Source organism: Pleuronectes platessa, chromosome 21 (assembly GCF_947347685.1).
Source record: "Pleuronectes platessa chromosome 21, fPlePla1.1, whole genome shotgun sequence".
In the NCBI taxonomy this organism is placed as follows: Eukaryota; Metazoa; Chordata; class Actinopteri; order Pleuronectiformes; family Pleuronectidae; genus Pleuronectes; species Pleuronectes platessa.
In genome coordinates this window covers 7,037,569-7,065,538 of record NC_070646.1, presented here as the reverse complement: position 1 = coordinate 7,065,538, position 27,970 = coordinate 7,037,569, and the positions used below count along the sequence as shown (strand labels likewise).

The 27,970-nt window shown below is 42.2% G+C and overlaps 4 protein-coding genes and 1 non-coding gene across 5 annotated transcripts in view; 3 read left to right on the top strand and 2 right to left on the bottom strand.

The window, feature by feature from the left end:
• The window catches only part of LOC128427191 (A disintegrin and metalloproteinase with thrombospondin motifs 3), a 44,850-nt gene extending 43,614 nt beyond the window's left edge, over positions 1 to 1,236 (top strand). Inside the window, exon 22 of the mRNA XM_053414291.1 lies at positions 1 to 1,236. This exon is cut by the window's left edge and continues 996 nt beyond it. The gene's annotated coding sequence lies outside the window, so the exon portion shown is untranslated.
• Positions 1,237 to 1,960: 724 nt separating this feature from the next.
• On the bottom strand, positions 1,961 to 5,601 carry star2 (steroidogenic acute regulatory protein 2). The gene is made up of 8 exons (XM_053414355.1): positions 5,538 to 5,601; positions 5,324 to 5,431; positions 4,841 to 4,968; positions 4,597 to 4,755; positions 4,132 to 4,316; positions 3,402 to 3,495; positions 2,142 to 2,225; positions 1,961 to 2,092 (listed from the first exon to the last, which is right to left on the bottom strand). The coding sequence occupies exons 1-8, from the start codon at positions 5,599 to 5,601 to the stop codon at positions 1,961 to 1,963; spliced, it is 954 nt and encodes a 317-aa protein (XP_053270330.1).
• A 4,393-nt stretch (positions 5,602 to 9,994) lies between these two features.
• On the bottom strand, positions 9,995 to 15,361 carry tbata (thymus, brain and testes associated). The gene is made up of 9 exons (XM_053414354.1): positions 15,343 to 15,361; positions 14,566 to 14,793; positions 13,048 to 13,218; positions 12,839 to 12,927; positions 12,150 to 12,299; positions 11,786 to 11,867; positions 10,975 to 11,140; positions 10,844 to 10,884; positions 9,995 to 10,089 (listed from the first exon to the last, which is right to left on the bottom strand). The coding sequence occupies exons 1-9, from the start codon at positions 15,359 to 15,361 to the stop codon at positions 9,995 to 9,997; spliced, it is 1,041 nt and encodes a 346-aa protein (XP_053270329.1).
• A 4,713-nt stretch (positions 15,362 to 20,074) lies between these two features.
• qrfprb (pyroglutamylated RFamide peptide receptor b) lies at positions 20,075 to 27,598 on the top strand. Its single transcript, XM_053414089.1, has 6 exons — positions 20,075 to 20,441; positions 22,191 to 22,349; positions 23,253 to 23,314; positions 23,454 to 23,689; positions 24,624 to 24,721; positions 25,113 to 27,598. The coding sequence occupies exons 1-6, from the start codon at positions 20,075 to 20,077 to the stop codon at positions 25,508 to 25,510; spliced, it is 1,320 nt and encodes a 439-aa protein (XP_053270064.1). The 3' UTR covers positions 25,511 to 27,598.
• Positions 22,421 to 22,493, top strand: trnat-agu (transfer RNA threonine (anticodon AGU)). Its single transcript has one exon. It is a non-coding gene; the product is annotated as a tRNA-Thr (tRNA).
• Positions 27,599 to 27,970: the final 372 nt, after the last annotated feature.

Genomic DNA, 27,970 nt, shown 5'->3' with positions numbered 1-27,970 from the left:
ATGCGATCCTGAGTGTGCCAACAGAATAATTATAGACCACTCTGCAATCTCTGCATACATTTGATCTTTTACCTATTACATTAAGATTAGATTAGATTTTTTTTAATGTATTCTGCTTTTAAAAATATCAATGAATTAAGTGGAAAGGAAAATTAAATTGCAAAAAGTATTTTGTATAGATATATATATATCTATATAAATAGTGTGTTTAGATTTACAAGTTTTGTAATTCTTGTCAAGCCTCCATCCACCTGTTATTGTTCAAGCTGAAGGTGGCGCTGTTCATTACATACCAGTGGACCAATCAGAGCCCCTGTTACTATGGTAAAGACACAGACAAAAAAGCTAAATTTATTCAGTTCAAGCAAGTACTAAAATACCATTCACATTAAGATTTTGGAAGCATTAACATTGCTGTAACAATTGTTTGGCATTGCCTCTCACACAGTGACCTTCTAGACATGATTTGTTGCTATGAGGTTTCCAAGCAACCAGCTGAAACGCTGCTTATAGGTGCTCTGGATGCCGAGCTCGGCGTTTCATGTTTTTCAGCTGATTCCCCCCCCCCCCTGCTCCAGTAATCATGCCAGTCATCAGCCACATGCTAACATTAGGCTCACATCTGTTGTGATGTCGGATCCAGATACAAAAAATATCCACTGTTCACATTTTTTTTACTAATTTAATGGCTGTAGCTTTTTTAAATGATTACTAGTTTTTCTAAATTGATAATAATACAACAGTTTTTTGGATCTATAATTATTTCCTCGGCACACTCCAGGTTTCATAGTCATCACTCCAGGCAGAGACCTTCATGACATCTCTGTCCCCGGTGCTTCTTTGTTTTTAATATTGTCCACATCCAATGTTGTGGTGATAAATCAGCGAGGCTCATCCCTGCTGCAGCGTGCCGTCACAAAAAAGATTTCAGAAAACAATAAATCATGAAGGTTTTTTTTTTTTTGTAACTGATATATTTTTCAGATAATAATGTATATAGTGTAAATTTCAAGTCATGAAAAGTTGTGTTTTGTAATTGGAAACTACAGGTGATGCTGTAAGTCTGCAGACTGTGGTCGGTCATCGTGTTACACCATTCCTGCATTGCAGTCCGTAACATCATTATGTGTATTGTATAGTTCTTGTATATACCTACGTGGATGAAAGCTTTAAATGTTAATATTTATTGAATTTTTAAAGTGGTATGGAGAACAAAGTAAAAGACATTTGAAAGAACCAAGATTGTTGTTATTTACTGTTGTTGTGGCTTTTTCCTTCTCGGCTTCAGTGGACAAAACCAAAAGTTTGGTAATTGAAGAGGTTTGGTTGAAAACTATAACATCTTATTGTATCAGCGTGTCTGAGGATTTATATTGTGCTTTTATAATCTTCATGACCACCCGAAGCGCTTTACAGAACAGTTTTGCCATTGAGCATCTTGCCCAAGGACACTTTGGCACACAGAATGGAACCCAAAACCCTCTGCAGCCCCTGTGTTGGGGATTTGCATTTTAACTTTACTACTTTGCATGCACCCTGTCTATATTTGTGATACTAAAAGGAAATGATGGAATAGATTAACTGGATTTAAATGTAATAATGTGGTTTGGTATCATGTATTTCTTGTATCAGTCATCTCTCCACAGGTTCAGTCAGTTTTAATCCAGTCCTCTATTTAATGCATTTGAATTAAGAAGAGGCTCCTGTTATGAGGTGTTGCTTTTAATGTGTCCTTAACCATGAATCAAGAATATGAAACAATGAAATCACTTTATTGGTTTGATCCAGTCATACGCAGAGTGCAGTTACTCATGTGTCAATGGAGGAGTGTTGACTCCACAGTGTTAATGAGGTTTGATTGGCAGACTTGATATTCTTTCCTATTAGAAGCCAGCTGTCTTTGGGCCAGGCTGGCCCTGGCTGCTGATGCTCATCTCCTCCAGCTCTGCTCTACACAGCATTAGGAGCAGAGCTTCTCCCACAGGCAGCCCCTCTGCACTCGAGGAAAGGGCGGCTTCCTGCCGAACAGCCGGGCTGTGGGGGGGCCTCCGTCTCTCAGTCTCCCCCTGTGAATGATGACAGGCTGCTGCTGCTGACGAGTGGGTGTCACACAGACTCAGTCAGCTAAGGGTGGTTCTCGCTGTGAGGCGTCTGCGGAGATGTCTGGTGAAATCCAGCTGTGCTCGAGGCAGAGCCTGATTGACAATGGACTTTGGCAGCCACCCCTGAAGAATACATTATCACGGTTAAACCCTCACATTTTATTTTGATCACAACAACAAAATGGGCTTGACTATCAGGTCCTGATATTCTCCTGCTGCGCAATAAATATATTCTTTTCATGTGTAAAATTTGTGTCCCAATAGCAGGATGTTTCAGTAAAAGAAACATTTTATAAATTCAAGTCCTTTTCTGGAACTGAGCTGGAAAGTGTCCATGACAAACGAGCAACCTCATGGGATGTGGTGGAAAACACTGGAAAGCAAAGCTAGGAGGTGGATGTTGACACGAAACAGTTGAGAATGACATCCTGACTTTTAGGTCTGACTCCTAAACTCGAATCTTCCTCGAAGTCGACAGCCCTTGTATGTAATTCAAGCTGTGTACTTCAAATAAGGTTATTTTGTTGAATTATTATTTAAAGATTGAATAGTGAACTTCCAGCGTAGCAGTGGTGATTGGAAAACAGAGAAGGATAATGATAATTGAAAAAGAAGCATGCACTCTAATGTCAGCATCAACACGTACAGTCGTGCGTCATTCCATCCAGGAACGCAGTGTATCTACATAAATACTGTGTATTCTGTATAATGTGTACATAGTATAAATAATTTCTTTGCACCGTGTCAAATGAGGAGCTAAATCAGGTAATTTCCTTGATCACTCAACAGCTGCACAAACATAACAGGTTATTTATTCATTACTCATTTCATCACTGATTGTGTTGTTCCCTGCCTCCATCACCTCGGCCTTCTCAGCTTCCTTTTGCCACTCATCAGGATATTTGTGCAAGTTCTTTTTTCTCTAGCAAACGTCTAATGTGTAAATGTTGGATTCCATGTCACAGCCATGTGTGTGTGTTAATCCTGGGAGAATGTAGACAAGGCGCTCGATGTTTACTGCAGAACGGATTAAATCCAAATGTTAGTTTTTTTTAAGCATCTGGGCAGTATAGTGATGCTTGGACCAGACTGAAAGTGGTGTTCTCTCTTTTGTTTTTGGAGTTGTTAATTTAATTGGTAACAGCTGGAAATTGGCCAAGCTGAGTGAAAGAGAAAATACGCAATGTGCAAAATCAGGAAACAATCGATCGCTGCAGAAAAGGATATTTTCTCCCATTGTGAGTCTGCAAATGCTTTTTCTATACACTATTTCTTGTGTTTGTGATTGAATGAATTTACCTTCACGTCCATGTTGAGAAGCCACGTGAAGTGACTCTTTCTCGTATCCCCGTCCAGAGGCTGAATGATGATGCATGTCGGTCCATCCTCAGCTCTGTAAACACACCAATAAAAATCATTCATTTATCTAATCAACTAATTAACTGACATTGACTAATGTGAAAATGTAATGTAATATTTTATTAATACATAATTCTTATGATTGTATTAAACAGAATACGCAATAGGCAAAGTTAATGATGTAGTACACTGTTGTATAAGGGACTAGGTCTACACTGAGCAAGCACTTCGCCTTTTAATATTTTGACTATTTATCAGCCAGTACTAACTTAACGTTGCTCAAGTAGAAAGGTTAATGTGTTGCTTTCATTTTAGCAAAACCCCAGAAATGTAAATTTAAATAAAAATGTGACGTCTATAAAACCATTATTTTGTTGTAATCTAGTGTGTTCCTCCGTCTTAACATCCTTCAACGTCCTCTGACGTCTCTATAATCACATGAGATACGGCTGCAGACGTTTAAGGCCACTGACTGGCTGTCATAACAAACTGAAATGCCAAAGTAGATCAAAACTGGGTTTGTCACAGTACAGTCTCTTCTGTTCTGACTTCACAACCTGTACTGTATGAGAGGAGGTTGAATGAAACTGCCGAATACATTTCGACCCGGTATGATTAATGTCGGGTTGAGAAGGAGGTGTTGGCGGGTGTGTAAAAAAAATCCTCGCACCTCACAAAGCTCGCCTGAGGTGGGAAGGCCTCCAGCTGAATCGCTGCTCCTCCAAGATAAACACTGGACCTTTGTTTGCAGCTGTGTCTGACACTCAGGAAATCCCTTTGGCCAATTAGATTTCCTGCCGTCTCGGCCGAAACCTCGTGAGTGACGATCGTCCCGGGCCCGACGTGCATCAGGACCTGCGGCAGGAGACGAGAATGTCAGATTTAATTTGTAGAGCAGCACTTGAGCTGCTGGGCTTGGATAAATGTGAAGACAGCTGGAGCAACGTGAGAACACGTATCCCGCTGCTAAAGTATGATGTCATCAAATCATGGCTTTAAACAGAAATGTGCAGACGACCAAACAATAAAACTGAGCATATTTGACCAAACACTCTCTGAACCCTGGGCTTCCTCGAGAGTATTTTCATGTGGTATTTCAATATTCCAAATATCTGGCTCAGATAGCGTGGCTCACTTTGATTCGCTGAATGCTCGGGTTCCACTGGTGCATCTCCTCCACCCTGGTGAACAGGATGTCATAGAGCTCGTCCACGCCGGCCTCCAGCACCGCCTCCAGCCTGAAGACCTTCCTGGCCCCCGGCATCGCTTTGCTGCAGATCACATCCCCGGTGCTCTAGACAGATTCAACATACAAGTGTGAATGTAATAGAATGCCCACTTTGGTTACAGGAATTTGTTTTAATCAGACATTAGGCTACCTCTGCGATCTCCACTTTCCAGCCGTCTTTGTCCTCCAGCATGCTGAGGGCCTTCCTCATTGCTCCTCGGCCTTGTTGCACATAGAACAGCTGATCTTCTTTTGCTGGCACATCGTCTCTGTTGGACTCTGTGAGGGGCACGGGAGTGAAAACCTTCTTTCAACAGCCACACTTGAGAAAAAATCGATGAAACCAACAGAGTGGTATTCAACCGCTGAACAATCCTCTCCAAGGAACAACATGCCAATTTGGTGGTCCCATCTGGTCCCTCTGCTTGCCCCCCCGCTGCTGCTGCTTCAGCCCCTCCACCACCCAAGCATCCACCTTTAGGCTCGATAAATAGAATTTCATCACTCCATTCCTATCTCTGTTATCATATCTGGGGGAAGTGATGAAATCGGAGCCTAGAAGCTTAAACACTAACTACGTCCTGCTGTAACAAACATTTCAGACGTGAGTTGTCGGATTGAAAAATGTATTTACCGTTATAATTCAAACCAGCAAGTGATCTCAGGCACTGTTGCATCTGTCCCCACCGCTGCAGGTGTGCGACCTCCTGGCCTATCACTGCCATCGTTGTGCGTTGAAGTCCTGCAAGATTGAGAGAAGATGCAAAAGGTTAAAAAAAAAAAAAACTGAGGAGTCACGGAGGGACCTTTTTCTTTTGAATTCCAATAAGATGATGGCCGATGTCTACCTGCCGTACTCCTCAGGTGTGGGTAGGAGATTCCACAGCAGAGCTTCACGACAGCAGGCAGCATGCTGGCTGTCTCCGTCAGTGACAGCAAAGTGAGAGAGCTGAACTTTATAGGGCCCCTGAAGGACGCTCCACGGAGATAAGGAAGATAGGAAGAGTTCTGAATTCTGCTTTGAAGGACGCTCTTGACAAGGGGTTTGGAAACTAAAACAAAACACTGGATGCAAAGACAGGGAGGGAACTCTGGAGGCTGCGTTTGTCTGAGTGCTGGAACATAAATGATACAGAAAACTAACTAAACTTTCCATCTTTAAAAACACTTTCAAATCAAACTGTTATTTCTTCATGTTATGACAGAAACAGCATGGAGCAGGTTGTACAAGGTGAAACCAGTGGGAGTGAACCTTAATATTCCACTTTCTGAGTAGCTCTGAGTCAGAGTCGACTATAATAAGCTACTTGAGAAGAGAGTAATGAATAACATCAGTTGGCAAAGTAAAAAGTGACTGAGATGTGTTAGCAGAACATTGAATTGAATAAAGAAGTAAGAGACAAATGTAAAAACAAGCTGAGTTCCCTGAAGTGGCATCTCATCTTTTAGAAGACGACAAAAATGTTGTGTTTCGAATACTCGATCAAAGAGACTCCTGCACCATCTCTGTGCAAACGTTAAAATCCATTCACAGTTCCAGGTGTTTCATGTGCTATCATGCATTTCATCAGGTTTTAAGAAGTGATAGATTTCAAATTTTGTTTTTGAATAATAAACTAGTGAGTATAAAGCAAGCTGGGTTACTTTCTGTGGCTCCCAGAGGACTCGCCTCAGTTTTCTGCTCCCAATTGTTTTCTTCATTTAATCATGAAGAGAAACAAATGTTTGGGGCTGAATTTGACTCGGTGTCTGCAACAGTGGAATCAGACGTGCACGTGTGGTCTCACATGTTGTTGTGGCTCCAGGCAACTGGATTATTTCAGCCTGAAATATAACAAAACTAAATTTAAGGACAGGCACTTATCGAGCATTCATCCAGTGTCCAGATGATGATGATGATAATGATGATGATGATGATTGTTATTATAATCAGCTTCTTTTTTATCAAGATCCATGGAATTAATGCTGGAGAAAAATTTGAAAATATACAAAAAAGCAAAGTCCAAACAAGTGGGGGAATAAATTATTTCTTCGGTGACACATATCAAATCCGTCCACCAAGTTTCATAGACCAGTTTTTGTTTTATCTTGCTCACAAACCAACCATCACAAAAAAAAAAGGGATAGGGTTAAAAACCTCTGTGACAGAGTGGTTCTCATGATGTGATGCAGTTTATAATCTATGTTGATTATTTATTATCTTATCTCATAACTCAAAGGTAAGACAACAGTGTATTTAACAGCCGTATCTCCACTTATGACACTTTGTGCATTCTTCTGTTGGCTGCATCTCTAGTGTGCACTGGTTCTTACTGGGCACAATGATAGTAAAACGTATTCAATTCCAGTTGTCAATCATGAGAGAAGATGAAGGGTATGCACAAGACTAATGGCATGAAGGTGATGAGTAAGCTTAAATCAATATGAGTTATTTCTTTAAGAGCATGGCTCACTAATCATGTGCACAGCTTTCACTTTCCATAAAATCCCCCAGGGAAAGAAATCCCATGAAATGCCAAAAATATACAGTTGTTATATTCAGATGACGTAAAATACAATACTCTGTTATATAAATCGATGATTTCTGTTCACTCGCTTACAGAGTTCATTATTTATAATCATCCTCATGAAACCCTCTGACCTTCTGAATGGTCATTTGGGGATTTACATGATGAGGAAAGTGCTCTACAGTTGATTGGCTCTGCTCTGTGATGCCCATGAGTAAAGAATACCTGCACACTACGTATATGCCAAATCAAAGAGGCTGTAGAATGGGATCATGACTTACATGCGGGCAGCACAAGTCGCTGCATGTGCCTGCACGATGTACACAGAGGAAATAAGAAGGTGGTCAATGGGGGGGGGGTGGGAAGTTAAGCCTCTAACCCTGCATATCCTCTGGATTCCCAGCATTCAATATCCTCGTCTTCCCTGGCTCACCAGGTCATTAGGCAAAGATGTTATGCGTGTGTGCGTGTGTGTGTGTGTGTGTGTGTGTGTGTGTGTGTTTGTGTTTGTGTGTAATGGCCCAGTGTCTCCCTCTCCCCTTAACGCTGCCTTGCAGGAACGCTTCCCTGATACAGCCTCAGGAAACAGCTGCCTCTTATCGCCCGGAGCCAACAGGTGTCCTTGTGGGAAGGATTCATGACGTGAAAGCTGAACTTCACCTGCTGACCAGGCCGCCTGACCTCCGGATGGATGGGAGATGTCTGAAACGGCAAGGATGCACAATAAAGATGCTCACCAAGTCCACAAGTCCTCCTAACTTGTGCACTGAGCTGGCCAAAATTAAAAAAATGCATTCGTCAATACAGTGCTGGTCAACTGTAACAAAAATGAGTGTTATGGCTCGACAGATTCTGCAAATGCAAAATAGACTAAATCAAATCCATTCAATGCCAAACGGAGCCCTTTTTTTGAATGAGTGTTTTTGTCTCGGTGTTGACGTTGGCACGGCCTGATGTCATGTGTGTTTGCTCATATTGCTTCTGTCATATCACTGTCAGTCCAACCTGATGAAACCACATTTCCATACGCGGCAGATTAGGGACCCGCCTCAGGGCTGAGAGCTGCGGAGACCAAACATGGGAACCTACAATGGCGCTGATTAACTAGACTAAACAGTCTCCTTCAATTTAATCAAGCTGCACCAACTTTTTACACACTCATACATATCAGTCGCCTTAATGTGCCTGATCTCTGTGACCAAGAACCACGTGGAAAAATGTCTAAAAGGAGAATAACACAGTTTCAGTTCAGGATTTGTCGTCTTCTCAAGTGAGAATCTGAGGTGATTTAGAAAAAACACAAATCCATCCGGTTACACAGTCGAAAGCTGAAAGGGATTTGCACTTTTATCTCAACTGAACTGGACTGCTCCTAATTTTGTAAGGTCTCAACCTCATTATGTGAAGAGCCTCTGGATAATGTATGTTGTGATTTGCTGAGATACAAATGCAATTGAATTGAGGTGGTTTTTGTCTTCCTTTAATTGCCCTACAGCAAATTGCCTTGGGAATTGATAATGCTGCATTGTATTGTATTGTGTCGCGTTGTGTTGTATTGCACATCAATTTCCACAACCTCGCTTTCTGCAAGGTCAACGTGTATTAGGGGTAAAAAGTCAATCTTGTCCATTGACTGCATGGTCCGTGTGCAAAACTAATGACAGTCAGTCAGTGGCTTCTCTCAGAGTGAGGTTGGCGTTTTGTTCCCGTCCCTGCTGTAGCAGACTCCTGCTGCGAAATTCAACGCTGTCATCTGTTCAGTTTCCAGCTGTGAAAGCCCCACTTCTCCTATTCAACACTTTCTATACGGTGCTTTAGGTGACCTGTACTCAGTTAGAGGCGTTCAGGGCCACACTGCCCAGTTGCTAAGGCTGACTCTCCATCAGCCCAATTACCTTTCAAACTGCAGTACACCTGCTGCGATTATAGGCTAAATTTATATGTATATATGTTCAGTCCTTCATGCTGGATTGTGAAATCTGAAAAGAAGGGACGGCATCAACTTTTAGAACTGGATATGATCGTTACAGGGTCGAGACTCGGCCACTTGTTCGTCTATGACATAAATGGTATAAATGCAAAGTTCAAATCTCGTCCGTTATTTGGAATGGTTGTTCATTTTCTTTGACATATAACTTCGATGTAACCATGAAAATTGTTTTTGTGCACTCTCCTGCAGAACAACATGTCCTGGTGAGTTGCTTGTTTTCAGTTTTTTACGCTGTGAAGGTTTGTCTCTTTTCTTTTTCAATATGACGGCTCGCCAAAAGTGAAGCCAAAGCGTCGTGATCGCCCCCTGGTGGCTGACTGCGCTATGGGTCATAAACCCCTCCTCCCCGAGGTTAGTAGATGGAGCATGCATCAAATTAAAAAGTCAAAGTACATGTCAAATAGAATTTTCTCAGAAATGGTTTCTGTCAATTTAAGTAGCTTGTACGTGCTTATTTTTCCAGTAAGTTAACTTTCAATTAGTTATTTGATGCTATAAAATGGGGTGAAATGCCGTGATTGACAGCTGAAACTGACTCATGATTGGTCGATTGGTTCAAACCCTCCATCACTACTAAACAGACCTTGTATCCAGGATATTTTGGCTTCATTTCTACATAGAGGGAGCAAAAGGAGACGCTGCGTCCATCTTTATACACAATATTGAAAAACTGTTTTATTTTAATATGTTCTCAAGTGCACAAAATATTTATACAAACTCAAGATTACACTTTGTAAACTAATCTTGCCACTTGTCTCAATTTCAAAACATCAGCTGTTCTGCAGTTGTGATGAAAAGCCGGTGACGTCTACACGCTCTCCATGCGCTGGAGGCTAGGACGACCTTGAGGAGGACTCTGAGCTCCGGGGTGGACTTCGAGCACCTCCGCACCCCCGACACTCACTGCAAACAGAGCCATCGAGTCAGTCACACACACACACACAACAACGACAGCAATGGGGTCTATTCAGATCTATTGGAGAGAAGATAACCGTCCTCACACTGAAAGGCTTTCCACGGCAATCCTATTTTTGTACACACCGAGAAACTGCTGTACAAGGACACTTATTATCGCTACTTCATTGGAGTTATTATTGTGAAATGCACGTCAGAAGCGAAAATTGTTGATACCCTTGATAGATATATTTCCCTTCATAAATGAAGGGATAAAAGAAAACAAGGGACTTAGTCTATGACAATTAAAGCTGTGAAATGCTGAATATGCAGAATCTGTTGGCATGGGAAAAGATTGTGTGGGCCTGAAGCCTCTTCTGTTTTCCATTTCGAGTTTAAATAGAATAATAAAGTTAAGGCAAAATGTCGTCTGGATCGAAAACCCCTACACAAAGTATTGGTGTGTGTGTGTTTTTAGTGGAGAAGCATTCGACTTGTGTCAAAAGTTAACTAGTTAGATTGTTGACAGTGTGAACTGGAGTCTTGGCCCAGATATTCACTGTCTATGCTAGAAGCTCCAAAATATTAGCCGTTGCTCCCAGAAGCGTCAGATAATTGCAGAACAAATGAAGATTGCTGGTCGATTATATTAAAAAAAAAAAATCTAACCTTATAACTTTTCTTGGGCCTTTAACTAGCTCTGACTTTGCTGAAATAGGCCTGAACACAGAGAATGGAGAAACGAAGGACGCCATTTCATTACCTGGTTTGTCATCACTGAAGGTTCGGTTCATCCTGAGTGAGCTGCGGAGGTAAAGAAGAATCGTCAACACGTCAACCTTGACAAACTTCGAAACTCAAGTAGGAGATAGAAACTTGACCGATCGCCCTGACCACGTTGTTTGCGGTGTTCTCCACGGCTGCTCGAACTTTGCATCGTACACCGATGGTGATGTGCCGGGATGAGAAGCCTGGAGCGGATGGAGGCTCGGCTGGTGGTGGGCCGAGTGGTCGACGCCGTCCAGAGCTTGTTTGATCATCCCCATCACCAGGTCTTTCTCTGAGGGAGCAAAACATCACACAGTACCAGAGGAGTTCAACCATTCCCATCAGCAGCACCACAGCAACTATACACCTCCTGTTTTTTATCTGTATTCACCGAAGTAATATAAAGGTTATTGAACCCAAATCTAAAATGGAAACTGTGAACATTGGAGAAGAATGACTTCTGTAATGAAACGTTATGAGAGGTCACGACAGAAAAGCAAGGACATTCAGAAAGTTAATTAAAAATATATCAATTCTTTCACCACTGAAAAGATTGAACTGAAGCAGATGTAATAACAGTTGATGAATGTGAATGAAGAATTTATTTGAATGAGTTTCTTTATGTACAGATCCCACTGATAAACACTTAAGGGTGTATGGAGGACTCCTTTATGACTCCATGGCCAAATCGTTATGTAATAATCAGGTTTGAATGATTATCTACTAAATTAAAGTAAAGCAAAGGGAAATAATATTGAGAGTGAAAGTCAAATATTATTATATACTTGTTGCACTATATATATATGCATATTTGTATCTGAATAAACCTTCTGACAATACTGTTTCTGTCAAATACATGTTATGCCACTGTAGAATGTGTGTAAACGTTTACGAGCCAAAAACATCTTTCTCTCTCGGTGAAATGAAGTGTTTTTACCTCTTTGTCCTGCGAGCAGAAGCCACTGCTGGACCGTGGAGAGAGAGTCTGTTTGCAGGATCTGACAAAGCAGCTCCAACACCTGATAATAGAGCAAATGACAGGAGCTTACAAACCACAGGAATTTGAAGCTGGGGGGTATTTTTTCCGACAATAAATCAAACGCAGCGTAGCCTCGGGCAAAAGCCTGAGTGCTCTGGAGAATTTCTATAATGCTGGACATCTCCCATTGATCTGCCTCTAATCCTCCCTCTCTGTTGGGAAATATTGCATGGCTGTGCCTCATTTCGATCCCAAACGACCGTGAGAGACACTTTTTTTTCAAAAGGTGGAGGAGCTCAAGAGCAGTGGAGGAGGATTTCACCGTGAGTTCTTGATCATGGAAGGGCTGAGGAAAGAGCAGGCGCTGGGAGACAGATCTGCGCTGGTAAGACTTCGTGGGCAGAGGGATGATTCTCCCAGTGTCAGCCGAATATTGGGTCTTGCGACGGACCAATTCTTCTTCTGGTGGCTCCTGGAATGAATTGACAAAATCATGGTTTTTACACAATATACACGACCACTTAAATATTTCAACAATGAACTTCAATTTAAAACTTATACTTCAATAATGATGATAAGAACTACCTGAAATAACACAAAATAAATGTAACATGTACTTTGTCTATTTAGTTTGGTTCATGTCCCATCCACTATCACGGAGCAGATAGGGTTTATGACCTATATTGCACTCCAGCCACCGGGGGGCGATCCAGATGATTTGGCTTCAGTTTTGGGCGGCTGTGATGTCGTCCATCTTTAAATACAGTCTATGGCTGATTCTGACAAGGAAAGTTTAACCCATTATTCTAAATTCCTCACATTCATCTCTCGAGGAAGAACTTAAAGGTCCACCGGTACATTTTACCTCCAACTCTGCCTCTCAATCACATCCTAACCCTGACGCTGGCCCTACTCATATCCAACCAGAACTTAAAGCCTTAGTCTTAAGGCAAACAAACAAACAAACAAATGATTCCAGGTTCCAGTTATCAATCAAATCAAAGCACGCACCTCTCGTTTGTCCCTCTGTGCTCGAGGAGACAAGCTGACTTTAGCAGCGAGCTCTTTGAGTTCATCCCTCCAGGCCTCTGAAAACAGGGCTGCGAAAAGAAAGCAGAACATTTAGCCTATTCGTTCTCAATAAACGACTCTCACGTTTTGATAGCAGAGCTTTAAGAAAGATAAATGAGAAAATTCAGGCGTCATGCACGTAATTGTACCTGATTTGTTTCTGTAACTGCCGACTCCATTTAGACTCTGATTGAGTGGGAAATCAAAAGGAGTGTCGGCCACTTTCCTGAGGACGTGGCTCTTGAGAAGTGGATGAGGAAATAATGACGAGGTGACAAACCAATCATCTCTCACCATGCAGACAGGTCTCCCATTAAGTCCTGTGGACACGAGAGAGGCACAAATTCATACATGCTTCAGAAGATTCGGCAATCAAAGCAATGCCCTGGAAAAATCTAGGCCAGAAAACCCCCTGCTGAGACTAAAGCTGATAACTTCATATGACCTACTTTTCTTCCAAAACTGTAGGTTGTGTCTTTCATGTAGCATATTGTTATTCTATAGGTGCCCGTACAGCTGTGCGTGAAATATTTAATATTGTGGTAACTCTGACTTAAGACTGATCTCAGGAGGTGAGGCTTCCAGAGCCAATTCAGAGGGATGACCTTGTTAATTGCTTTATTTTTAGAGCAAGAGCTTCTGAGGGAATTTAAGCTAAATCAACACATTTAGCGCTAACAAGTAATAAACTGCTGTCAGAATTAATGAGTGCAAAAAAAGAGGATTTTTATCGTTTTTATCACTTTCTTTCTTTTCTGTTTTTATAATTTTTTATAATAGTAGATGCCTGGCTGTCGTAATGGCACGTTCTTATCACACTGATGTTTGTCCACGGGCTCATTTTTCACATAGGGTGAAACGTCATGATTGACACTTGAGACTGAGTCACGATTGGTCGAGTGTGTGTATCACTAAACTATAAACTAAATACTTGGCTAAACTCTAAACTCTGGCTCCAGTTACACAAAAATGGTAAATGGTAAATGGTAAATGGTTTTGTATTTATATAGCGCTTTTCTAGTCTTTGATGACCACTCAAAGCTCTTTACAGTACAGTTTTACATTCACCCATTCACACACACACACACATTCATACAGTGCATCTATTCGCAGCACTTTGTTATTCTATGGGGGGCCATTCAGGGTTCAGCATCTTGCCCAAGGACACTTCGGCATGCAGATGGGTCAGACTGGGGAACGAACTGCCGACCTTCAGGTTGGAGGACGACCACTCTACCCCTCAGCCACAGCCGGCCATAAAAAAAAGGCAAATTTAATGTCAATGATATTTTTCCACATATTTCATCATTAATGTTCGTTATATATTTGACGTAAATATTCCATCCCATAGTGAATTGATGCCAAACGGAAAGTTTCCCACTTCCGTTCCGGTGTTTTTGATAAATTGCAATCTATCTTTCAAATGAGATACGTAGATTGGAATCTCATTGGGTCCTCAGGGTGTTTCCTTGGTTACTGGAACCACATACTCAGTGAAATCAAACATCAAACTTCTCACAGACACCTGCACGCCCACACGGCTAATAATGTTTTTGTAATTTTGGGAGACATAGTGCAAAGGTTGATTCAACCATCGAAATCATTTTGGTGTAAAAATGAAAAAAAATCCATTTCATAAAGTAAAAGAATATCTTCTGCTTGCTCACCTTGGATATGCCTCACCCTGTTTGGATGAGGGTTGTGCCGTGAGAAGAATGAGTGATGGCTCAAGGCCCCGAAGCGCGGACTGCCTCTGGTCAGCGTCTTGGTGAATTCGTTGGTGAGCAGCACCTGAGTGGACTGACTGGGACTGCTCTGTCCTGTTGTCCCTCGGGAGCTGGAACTTTGCACGACGGACATATCTCCGAATGGCGGCTGGAGGGCTTTGATTAAATCTAAAAGATTAAGAGAAAAGTTGAAAAACAACAACAACTTTATGAAGAGATGCATTGGAAATAACAGAAGGTTTGATGGTGGAGGCTGTTACTGTGACCACACATTCTCAAAAACACTAAAACCTTTCAGAGACACAGATGACTAAAGCTTGACGAAGCCAACGAGTCCAAACAATAACCTTGCTTTTCAAATTTTTCCAGAAACGCAAGTCCTCAAAAATCTACAAAGAAAAATTCCAATTTGGAGAAGTAATAACTATAATGAATCACTTTACCTCTGAAAGCCGCCTTCAGCTGAAATCCTCTGATACTTACTGCTCTGTGTCGCCACCGTTTCTAAGAGACTTCTTAACCAAACAAATAAACAATGGCATCCCTGCACAGCCAGTGAATGGCGTCTCTAAACCGGTTCATTTAGGGCAGATATTCACACGCATGACAGGTATAATCTGGCCAATTCATGGTGTTGAATTTATTAACTTAGTGAGGTGCTGTTGATAAAGCTTGAATTGAGGTTTGATGACATGATCTCTCACAGGATACACTTACCCTCCACTTTGCCCCACATGAGGAGCTTTGAGGACATACATGGCACAGGAAACTCTGCAGATGCTCAGGCCCTCGGCGCAGAATCTGCCATGGACGTGTGAGAGCCACAGACTGGCTCCAGATGGCCTCCTCTCATGTGCAGAACTTAATCCTTGTGCCGCTGCTCCCTCCTTCTCTCCCTGAGCCCTGAGGCCGGAGAGCACCCCCGAGCTCCCTGCAGCATTAATGAGGCATCGATAGACCTCATCAGCAGCTGCGGTTGATGGATGTCGGTTCAACATCTAAATTGTGTTTTGAAAATCTAAATATGGATTTTTTTGTGGAATTATCAATTTCCAGTCTCGCCCTGTTTGTGTGTGGGTGTTGGTTGTTGCCTGACGTTGTGACACTGTTGCTTAATTCCCTGGCGACCCATTCAAACAGATGCTCTGTGGAAGGAAACCAAATACATGGAATAATATGGAGGCTTATTGAACACAAAATAATTGAATTTTATCCACAAGAGGAAGACTGAACTCCCGTTTTTTTTATTTGATGTAATTCTGTATTTAACATTATACGACTTTCTCATACTTCATTATCCCCCCTTAAGCTTAATCGGATTTACTTTACGTTTCTTTTTTATATTTCTATGTGTATAGCTTGGAGGGGCTGAGGCTACATTCCATTGCATAAGCTTGTATTGTATAATGTAATATGTAACATGACATATTTTTCTATGGATCTCAGACAGAAGCGAGACTTCATCTACTTTGATTTTCAAGCGTCTTTCTGAGAAGAAATTCCAGTTAAAGCAGAAGTACAGGAGAAAATTATGGTAAAAAATGTTAAAAGTTTCCTGCACTTAGCTGGTCCCTGTTTATCCCCTAGATTTTCTCTGATTGCCAGGAGAACCGGTACAAACCTCTGTAAAAGTGTAGCAGATTCTGAATAAAAGAAAGACCATCAATCATCTGAATAGGGACCTGAATCTATCCAACTGCAGCTTTCACCCTGTGAATTGCTGGAAAGAAATCACAGTCATTACCTTCACTGTTACTCTCAACTCAGGGTACCGCTTCCCCCTCCTGTTTTTTCCTCAGCCGATTATCAAAAGTCTTCACAGGGGACTTTTTTCTTTGATACTTTGAATACTTCTCAGAGCATGTACTTGTAAAAGTGAATCAGTGCTTTTGCTTGAGTCGTTTTGTAAAGGTCCATGAACATCGTCAACCCAAAGCGTTATTGATCCCAGTGAGCTCTTTATTTCACACCGTCAACTTTTGTTGTTCAAATAAAAAAGCAACGTCATTTATTCTGAAGGGACAGGAGAGGCTATTACAAGCAGAGGGGGGTTGGGGGGGGGGGGGGTACAGAGAAGGAGATGCTCCATCATTTCACACTTAACATGTTTACATGGCATGATGTGCATCCAGGTGGTGTGAAATCAGAAGCCGTGTCAGCGTGTCAACTGATTCTCTGATAATTGCACTTGTAGTGGAACTCCAACAGATCCACGAAATAGAAATTAAAGTAGAAAGTGGACTGAACCGTAATGTCGTCCTTGTGACTTTCATGGATCAAATCAAATTGCGTTTCACAAATCATGTTACAGGGTTTTTTCACGTCAGACAAATTACATCTCATTCATTCCTGAACATCATTTCTCCAAGCAATATAAAAATATAAAACATCACATATCTCTATTTTGGGATGGAGGTATTATCTATTAGTTAATTTTTTTTTTAAAAACGTATTTAACCTGTTTTGTGTTTTAAATTTACGCCAGCTCTAACTTTATGAAGGAAACATTTAATCATTCATATCACTAGAAACTGTGGGGATTGTTGTGGAGGTAATTTGATCTATTGGTTGTTGCAGAGTGAGAGCGGAGGGAACACAGAAGAAAATAGATCATTGCAATACTACAATGTGTTTGTAATTTGATGCTAATGGTTGGGACAGTTATTGAAGTTAACAGCAACAATTTCTCAGTGGCAGCAGGTTAGACAGGCCAGACGTCGATCTCGACAGTGATGCTCCAGCTCCTCCTGGGACTTCCTGAGGTCTTCCCAGATCAGATGAGATATATATAATCTCTACAGCTTGTTCCGGGGTCTGTCTCTGGATTTCATGGTCTGAAGAGCTCCCTTTGGAGGTGCCCATGGAGGAACCCTAATTAGATGCCCCGACCACCTCAACCGGCTCTGTCCCACGTTGAGGCGCAGCAGCAACACACCGAGTTCCCTCTGAGATAATTAAAATCCTTCACACAAGTCCAACGTGATTTGAGAGATGAGAGAAACACAACCTCCTCGGTGGTTCTCTCTTCTGTTTACAGTTTTTTCTCCATTGCTTTGGCTCATTTCACGAAACAGAAATGACATTCTCAAAACAACACGTGCAAACTTCCAAACCACTGGGCACTTGTTCACAACAGATTGGAATATCTCATTCCTTTCATCAAATTGCAATTGTATTAGCACATCCTTGCAATGACAAGTACAATTTCCAACAGCTTGCACAAATTTCAAATGATTTAGCACACCTTTGCAAACGGTTAGGTACAATTGCCTTCAGTTAGCCCAATTACCAATTGAATATATATTGCTGGTCAAAACTGACTGTCGCTTCTCAGTCAACTGGTTTTTCTCTGCAGAACATGTTGGCATAATTTCATTGTTTACATCATCACCTGCACAATAGTTCACTCCACTGTCAAAATCGTACAGGCACATAATACCATGAAAAACATCATGATATATACTGTAATATGGATATCTTTGATCATCGGCTTAATTTTCAGGTGCAACTAGAACTTTAGTAATCAAGGTTGAGTCTCACACATCTGATCACCAGTCACAGTAAGTTTACAGTTTTTCTCTATTGCTTTGGCTCATTTTACGAAACAGAAATGACATTCTCAGAGCTCTAAGTGCAATTGGCAAAATAGCCCATATGGTTCAGCACAACTACATAGATCACCTTCAAAAGGTCACATCTCACTATGCCAAATTTTAGTTTTGATGTGCTTATTGTTTGACAGTATATTGTGCTGTACACATTTTCTGTTACTGTAAGCATGATGTATGGCAATTACTGTAACAATTTCCATGGCAGTATGAGTTCAATATTAAGTATTTTATGTGAAACCTTGAATTAATCTTTTTTCTGTTTGATACACATAGTATTCTGGAAAGAAAACATCTACTGTAACCATTCAGTGTCAAAGGACTGAGCCAAGATTGAAATGTGCACATGAGGGATATTTCTATGGTCCACTGCCATGCTGACAAAACATCTAAACATTTTGACCTGTAGTGTTTAAACAATGCCAAAGGGACTTTTCATTTTGGGGGCACTGACTATTTGTATGAGAAAATTATTTGGTTTTGAAACTTGAGTTAACTGTTTTGGGTGAGATATGACCTTTTGAAGGTGATCTATGTAGTTGTGCTGAACCATATGGGCTATTTTGCCAATTGCACTTAGAGCTCTGAGAATGTAATTTCTGTTTCGTGAAATGAGCCAAAGCAATAGTGAAAATGTTGATTCAAGGCGATAAAAACAGGGTGAAACATCATGATTGACATTGAATCATGATTGGTTGAGGACATGTATCAATATCGTTACTTGTTGCGTCAGAAGTGACATTTGCCAGAAAACCTGATGACAAAGTGTTTTATTCAGATTTATTTCCCAAATAGATTCAAGATTCAAGAGTTTTATTATCAAATGCACAGAGATAACAATTAAGCAGTCGCTGGCAATGAAATGCTTGAGTCACAGGCTCTCTTCTAACAATGCTCAAGAATTAAAAAAACAGGTTAATAGGTGTTAAATAATACGATTATATAAACATTTGAATAATCTGTTTTGTTTTACAGCAAAACCAAACCTTGAAACATGTTATTACCTTAAAATCTGATCATTTGAATTATGAGGACCTGATTTTTGTCCCCGTACTGAAGACATGTTCCCATAAGGTGACCTGTGTGAGCAGATTTAGGTCCATACAACATAAGTAATACCAGGGCCACACACACACACATCTTCTGTTCACTTGTATCTCAGTCTCACCCCCTGCAGGAGGACACCATCACAGCACTGGGCAGCTCCATCAGTAAGAGACGGATAGACACTAAGTCTCTGACCTGTATTCTTCCTGCAGCAGTAAGGCTGTATACAATCCGCTCTGCTCCCCATAGAACTACACCCACACACATGGACTGCACTTTACCTCTGGTTTAGCACTCTTAACTGTGCAATTCTCCTTCTGTCTGTGCAGTACAATCCATTCACTGTACATAGTCTCACACTGTGCATATGTTCCTTATTTTTACATTTATCTTATTTACACTTCAGTAATATTATCTTTGCACTAAAGTATTTGCATATTGCCTATTATTACAAATACAGGATTATTTTCTTTACTTATAAAGATATGAGTACAACACACACACACGCACACACACACACACACACACACACACACACACACACACACACACACACACACACACACACACACACACACACACACACACACACACACACACACAGCTGCAGCAGTGACAAGCAGCAGGTCTCTCTTGAGTGAAGGAGGCAGCAGCAGCAGCAGCGCACCATCCAGACGCACTGGGTGGGTTGAGGCTGAGTTTGTAGGACAGACGCTGAGACGCAGAGGGACTTGGATCCTGTTCCCTTCCACAGACCAGCTCTCTCTCTCTCTCTCAGGGGCCGAACACCGGAAATGGCAGCGGCCTCCACAGACTCCGGCCAGGGCGCCACCAAGATCACCCCCGAAGCGCTGCAGGAGATGCTGCGCTACTATAACCTGAGCCGCCGGGAGTTCATCAACACCTACAACATCCAGCCGCTCGTCTACATCCCCGAGTTGCCGTACAGCGCCAAGACCACCTTCGTGATCATGTACGCGGTGATCTTCGTGCTGGCGCTCGCGGGGAACACGCTGGTCATCTACATAGTGGTGAAGAAACGTGCGATCCACACGGCGACGGATATCTTCATCTGCTCCCTGGCGGTCAGCGACCTGCTCATCACTTTCTTCTGCGTCCCTTTCACCCTGCTGCAGAACATCTCCTCGGAGTGGTTCGGAGGTGAGTTGTTAACCTCTTGAACTATTTGGGGAACTATTTGGGGAAATAAACCTCTGTCCTCCCGTGCGCTCTTGGACACTTTCCGCTCCATGCGCACTGTGCGTAAAACCACGAAATCTAGAAAAGTAGCCCGATTTCTGCACAATTTGCAAAATGCATGGGTCTAGGCTGGGATATATTGTTGTGTACTTTTTACTTTGTAATGTGACATCACAGCATCTCCCCGTACTACTCGATATACAGAGATTACACCTGATTCATGGCTCGTATCTGGATCCTCATCATCAATATCCCACTTTGACTTTGTTTCACAACACCATAGCTCAAGCTTATCACAAGTGGATGTAGTGGCTGTAATGTTTGTGCCACTGCCTTCTTATCTATTCTGTTCTTTTTACATGCATTTGTTTTGCTGGGAAACCCCCGCAATTTCCCCCATTGGGATTAATAGGATTATCTTATCATAATAACAATAATAATAATAATAATGTTGCAAAGAAAAGAATACGCATGCAAGAAGTCTGTCATCTAGTGATAAGCAATGCAAGATGATAATTGTGATCTGACTGCAACAAGTAGCAGAACAATGAATGAAATGCAGCAGCAGCCGACCCCATCACATCTGACATCCAACCCCAGCCGTCACTCTGGAGGCGCCCACACATAAAGACAAGTAACCCATCATCAGCCCTGCGCATTAGCCAGACTGAGTAAGGAGTCAATCACATGTTATTGATCTCTGAAAGGAACTCAGCTGCCGTCGATGCCTCTTAATGGCAGCCGGAGGTCACGAGCTTCTGCAGCTAAAACAGAAATATAAACAAGCAGCTTCTTTTCTTTACTTTGAGTCCCACACCTGACGGAGCAGCAGGAGAGGGAGAACGGGAGCAAACACCTGCTCCTTGTGCCTAACAGCTGATCGCTCTGTGGTTGGTCTCAAGCGCTGCTGAGGTGGAGAGATTATAACACATTTTATACAGAGATCAATAAATGGCTTGATGAGCACCACTTGAACCACGCGACTTTGAAGCACAGGAATATTGCAGCTTGTTTTCGTCTCACAACCTGAGGTATCTTGAATCAGCAACTGCTCAGTGTAACGAGCACGAGTGTGCAATTCGATGCAAAATGCCTATAAAAAAACACACAAAGTCAAAGGTGATGTATATGTTTGCATTGCATTACATTTGTAGGAGCCGCAGCACTGTAACAATCTCCACCAGGTTCATACCTCACGATAGGTATAGTTATACTGGACTATAACCTCTAAAAGAGCAGATTTTTAGAACCCGAGCAATATTTGCTTCACATATGCATCCTTATTTATCTGTATCAATGTACATTCCATTAGATTCATCAGTTCCCCACATTGTTCCCAGCATCCGCAACACACAACAGTATCTGACAGCTGACATTCAGCGTATCACAGCAATAGAAGGCAGGCGAGAAGCATGTGCTGCCATTAACATCGTTAGTAATTAGTTGCATGTGAATAAAGGTGAACTGTCTGCTCCGTGCTTTGTTAGCTGTGACATGCATGTGTTAAAGATGTCCAAGTGTAATCGGCGAGGGCTGTTTTGTCGTTCCAATTAAATCCTCATCTTCCTGCATTTTCACAGGAACACGAAAAAGGTTTGAAGATGAGCTCGCATCCCTCTTCAGTCTCTGCTTCATTAGAAACTGATGTTATGCAGTTTCTAAGAGTCTCATTCTTTCATCCTCTCTGTTACGTCTTTTTTTTTTCCACAGGGGTTCTGGTTTGCAAGACGGTTCCCTTTGTACAGACTACAGCCATAGTGACCGGCATCCTCACAATGACCTGCATTGCCATTGAGAGATACCAGGGCATTGTCTTTCCCCTGAAGATGAGGAGGCAGCTCTCGTCCAAACGAGCATACAAGATGCTAGGTATTCAACGTTTGTGGCTCGTGTGGAATTATATGTGTTAGTTTGTTCAAAGAAGTCTCTGATGTTAACCTGGCGCTATGGCTTAGTTGGTAAAGTGCCTGTCTAGTAAACAGGAGATCCTGGGTTCAATTCCCAGTGGTGCCTCTTTTTCTAAATTTCCCACAGGATTAATAAAGTATCCATCTATCTATCTATCTATCTGATCTGTAAGGAAGTTGCACACAAACAGTTACACAAGTGTAAACTCGGGGTCAACTGAATCTGTTGATCATTGTACGTGGATTACTTGACTACTATAACAAATCATTTTTATAACAGTATTTGTAAAGAAATGATTCTGTCCCAAGCTTTTTGATCCTTATAAACCGTTGATCATCATATCCATAATCGATATGAGCAGTTTCCACTATAATGGGTTTGCACTGAAAACAATCTATAGTGGTTCCATTACATCCCTTTCTGCTGCAGCATGGATGTATATCAGAGTTTGAATCTCGGGTCAGGGTAAAGCTCCATTTAATGAGATTTCCCTCATGACAAAATAGATATAATCAAAGCCATATTGTCCAGAACTGAGAATGCCGAGTTGTTAAATGCCACCAAAGCTCCTTCCAAAGAGCAGGCAGATGTTCAGGACTGGAGCGGTGGCCGGACTGGATGGTTCTTAATGGGGGAGGTTACCAGTTGTCATGGCTGGATCACAAACAAACATGCAATTATCTAGAAACCTGCAGATATACGAAGAGAAATGGCAGAAACCAGGGACTGAAACAGAATAGATGTGTGTGTGTTGGGTGTGTGTATCTGTGTGTGTGTGTGTGTGTGTGTGTGTAAATCAAAGTATAAACCCTATACTGTCTCAACTGTGTCTATTTGTATTATATATCTCTTTCCATCCTGCAGGAATCGTATGGATTGCCTCGGTGATCGTGGGCTCACCAATGCTGTTTGTGCAGCAGCTAGAGGTGAGTGGTGCCGGTCAAACCAAGCCAGAAAAAAAAAATGTAAAGAAAGAAATGTAAAAAGAGACGTCTAAGACTCCCTGACCTGACATTGACAGTTGGTTTTTGAGGACTGACGGCTCTTCTTCCCGTCCTCTCCCAGGTGAAGTACGACTTCTTGTACGACCATTACCACGTGTGCTGTCAGGAGAGTTGGCACTCTGTGACCCACCGGCAGACGTACACCACCTTCATCATGGTGGCTCTGTTCCTGCTCCCCTTGGCCGCCATGCTGTTCCTCTACACGCGCATCGGGATCGAGCTGTGGATCCGCAACAGGGTGGGCGACTCCTCGGTCCTCAACACCATGAACCACAGGGAGATCAGCAAGATCTCTAGGTCAGTTACGTCTCAAATCCAAGGGGGCTTGGTCGTGCCTTCCCGTGAACACAAATGCTAGAGGGTTTGGGTTTGTGTTGCTGATGGCCCACTGGGTACCTGGTAGGCACATCCATCCTAAGAGATCCAATCACAACTGGCCGGCGCCGTTTGTGTGTGTCTGTGTGTCGGCACCAGAGAGAGAGGTGGCAGAAGGCGCTGAATGAATCTCATGCAGCGCAGTGGTGAGAGAATTAAGAAACAGTCATGGTGCCGCGGTCAGTGTTGATATTTTATTGACGGCCAAAAACAAATCAGCGCATTGGCACAGATTAGAGTCAAAATCGGTTCAGTTCATAGTGAAAGTGCAGCGGGTCAGAGGACGTCAGCTAAATAGGCGAAAGTCCTTCATTTGTGACACTGCTAAAAGAATGTGATTGTGATCGCTCTGTGACTTCCCACCCACAACCAGGACTTGTCAGGTGTCAGGTTGAGGATACAGATTGTCAGTAGAAGACCTATTTCACATTGATCTGCTGAAAATTGAAATTTTTCTCAGGGATAACACTTAAATGTGAGTTTAAAACGCACACACACAGTGTATTCTTTGTCTGTGTGACAAGAAGGTAACCATCAGAATAAAAAGCCTCACAAAGAGCTGCTGTGTTGCTACAATGGTAAATTACATTGAACAGACTTCATAACAGCTCTTTAGGCATCGGGATATAAGTAGCTGATTCATGTAATTGGGAAAAAAATTGCTTTTTCTGTTAAGGACACTCAGAGGAGACAAATTGCTCCCTTTACTTTCCCCAGGGGCGACTGTGGGACTTAGAACTGCAACACATGGTTAAAGGCTTCTCTACATTATAGGTACAGCAAGAGGGGAAGAGTGCCGTCATGTCTGTCGTAAGAAAGACTCAGATCTTTACCTCTCGGTTTTTACTCTCACCAGGAAAAAGAAAAGAGCGGCCAAAATGATGATCACCATCGTCCTGTTGTTCACGATTTGCTGGGCACCGTTCCACACGGTCCACATGCTGTTTGAGTACTGTAAGTATTACCACAGTCCATATGAAATTTAAACATTTTTAACCTTAAAATAGCCGCTTCGTGATAAGTTTAATGCTTCACTGATTTTGAATAGTGAGGGAAGATGCTGCTTTCCTGTGAGAGGTGTGTAACTGACAGCGGGGCCACTTTTAATATCAAGAATTCTAAATAGAGTTTGGTGTCAGGAAACTTGGAATCATGGGTAAAATCCACCGCTCAGTTTTGTTTCCCCTCAGTGATTAATAGCTTTGTTTTTTCTCTACATGAAAACCAGCTAATCACTCAATGAGCCCAATAAAAGTTACACAGTGCTTTAATGCCATTGACTCTAAGTCTCATTGGGATCCATCGATTTGAGTATGAGCTTCTGTCTGTGTTTTCAATAATCCAGATGACCTGGAGAAGAAATACGACGGAGTCACCATCAGCATGATCATCGCTGTGGTTCAGGCCATCGGGTTCTTCAACAGCTTCAACAATCCCATTGTGTACGCCTTCATGAACGAGAACTTCAAGAAGAGCTGCATCTCCACCCTCTCCCAGTGCGTCAGGAAGCACAACCAGCAGGGCGGCGCCGTGGTGGCTCCTAAAGTCAGCGTGAAGTTCGTCAAACCCCAAAGCAGGGAGGCGTTCGCAGATTCGCAGGCAGGACACAGCTCGAACCAGACCTCCAAGGACAAAGGCCCCTCGAATGCACTGCACAGAGACCGCGCCCTGGAAGTGATAGTAGAAAAGATCTCCACCGTCCAAACTGAGCTGCCTGCCAACAGCTCCTCCCAGGTCAAATGAGGAGGACGTGGCTTCGAAAGCGCACAATTTTCAGCTGTTGAGCTCCACAATCCTTCTCTGCTGTCGGTTCACCTGCACAGGACAGTCTCACCGTTGTGGTTCAAACACACACACAAAAAATTGCACCAGCTTGAAAGCACATCTCTGCAGCACCAGAGATTGTTCTGTTATTATTCTGGTCAGGCAACAGAGGAGCAGAGGAAATGATGGCATTCTGAGGAGAGGTGGTTTCACTCTGAGAACGTCCCTGGCAGCAGTGAGGAGCAGCGGTCACCCACCGGAACACCGGGGGGGGGGGGGGGAACCGTGTCATGAATTCAAATCAGTGGAGGTTTCTATTATCTGCAGGAAGCTCCGTCTCACTTGGTGAACATTTAATATAGTGGAGGAGGGAACTGTGTTCATTGTTATTCCAAATCTGCAAAACCGCTTTTTCCCCACGTCAGTATAACAGAGCAAACTGTTTAGAAATGATAACAAAGAAGCACAGCCATGGTTTCAGAAGCAAAGGAGATAAATATGGATGAAACCTCTGAATGTTTTGCTACTAGATTTGCATTTGTTCAAATTGTAGACTTTGTTTATGTGCCCTTTTCCCACAAACACAATGGTGCTTTACACTATGAACCACGTTCTAAGCACTTCTCTATCACCCATCCAGCCTGTTCACATACTGACAGAAAAGCCCCAGGACACTACCCACGACATGCAGAGTGGAGGAGCCGGGGATCGAACCACTGACTCACCGATTTAAACGACAACCTGCTCTACCACCTGACTCAAAGCCCCGAGTTCAAATCAGATATTCAGCACCACAGAGTTGGACGTGTGGGTCGGTGCAATGCTGCGGGCGTTTTACCAGACCCTGTAGTGAGGAAGGAGATAAGCCGCGAGGCAAAGCTTTCAATTTACCGATTGATCCACGTTCCAAACCCTCACCAGGGTTCACGAGCTGTGGGTGGTGAACGAAAGAACGAATTAAAAAATTTTTTTAAAAAAGTGGCCGAAATTAGCCTTAAAGATAGAGTGAGGAGTTTACAAATCCAGAGGGAGTTCGAAATAGAACCGCTGCTCTTTCATGTCGAAACACAAAGACAAGAAGCGGAAGACAACGGATGGATGAATGGAATCAGCTCAATTCAGGGTCGATCAGTACAAACCTTTATTTCAATGATGACAATCTTTCTTTGCTCTTGAAATCCTCTGAGCTGCCGGAACTCCGACCTGATGATGAAACCACTGTTATTGAAACAAACTCTGCCTTGTACTTTGGTTTCATCCAACAGCTGTGATGAATTAATGATTCATGTATGTGACGTTATATCAACAGTTTTTAAGAAGGTTCATGTTTTACCATATTATTGTTCAGACTTTTGCAGAACAAACTCGACATGACAAAGCTTGACAGTGGCTGTTATGACGTTACAATACAAAAACCTAATTTAATTCTGACAGTTTACATCAGTTCATACTGATTTATAGGATTTATAATAGATATCATTTATAGATCTGAACCTTTAAATGTGGCTTCTGGTGTCACATGTAAACACACAGGGAGCAAACCCGGTTTGATTTGAATGTGTTAACGATGCTGTGGAATGGTTTTGTGTCGATGTCTTAGACAGTTTAGTGAATGTTATCGTTTTTTTTCGTCATAACGTTTATTAAATGCTCCTGTAATGACGTGTTTGGTAATGACGGAGTGGATTTTACCCACAGGCCTGTGCAGGTCGCAATGAATGTATAAAAATGTTCCGAGTGCATATCTCAGAGATTGTGCGTACATGTATATTTTGCGCCCCAAAATCTTGATACATTCAATTTTACATGAAATAAAGACATCTATTTATTTGTATCTATCTATAAACCAAAATTGTATTTTCATTAAAGGTTTGCATTCAAATGGGGCCTTTTAAAAGTTACAGATTTTTCAACTAAATTTTTTTATGAGGAAAGAACTATACGATGGTTAAGGATAAGTTGATGCTTTACTTTTTATTCTCTGAAAAATGTCAATTTTTTTGGTCTATTCTTATTGATCATTTTAAACAGCTAAAAGTGACTCTTACTACTGAATTAATATTTCCAGTTTGCGCAACATTGTTTTGTTTAATAAAATAAGTAAAAATCGAACTGGCTGAAAGTCGTTATTCTTGCTTGTGCCGCCTTCAGGAGCGTTTCAAAGGACTTTGGGGCCCAGGTAAGATGACAAAGTGCATACCTGTATACACACATATATTAGCAGAGTAGTGGCGTTTAAGTACAAACCTCCACCACTGTCCCAGGTATCATCCCTGGCCTCTTGAGGTGTTCGACTGGGGTTGTTTCAGTCTCCTGTACATAGTCGGTCATAGAATTTAAGGGAGTTGTCCCAAAAGGGACGGACTTAGGTAATCAGCCATTCTCTGGGGCCTGATGCAATTGGCTGCTTTGCCAACCCAGTCGCGATGCCCGTGGTCT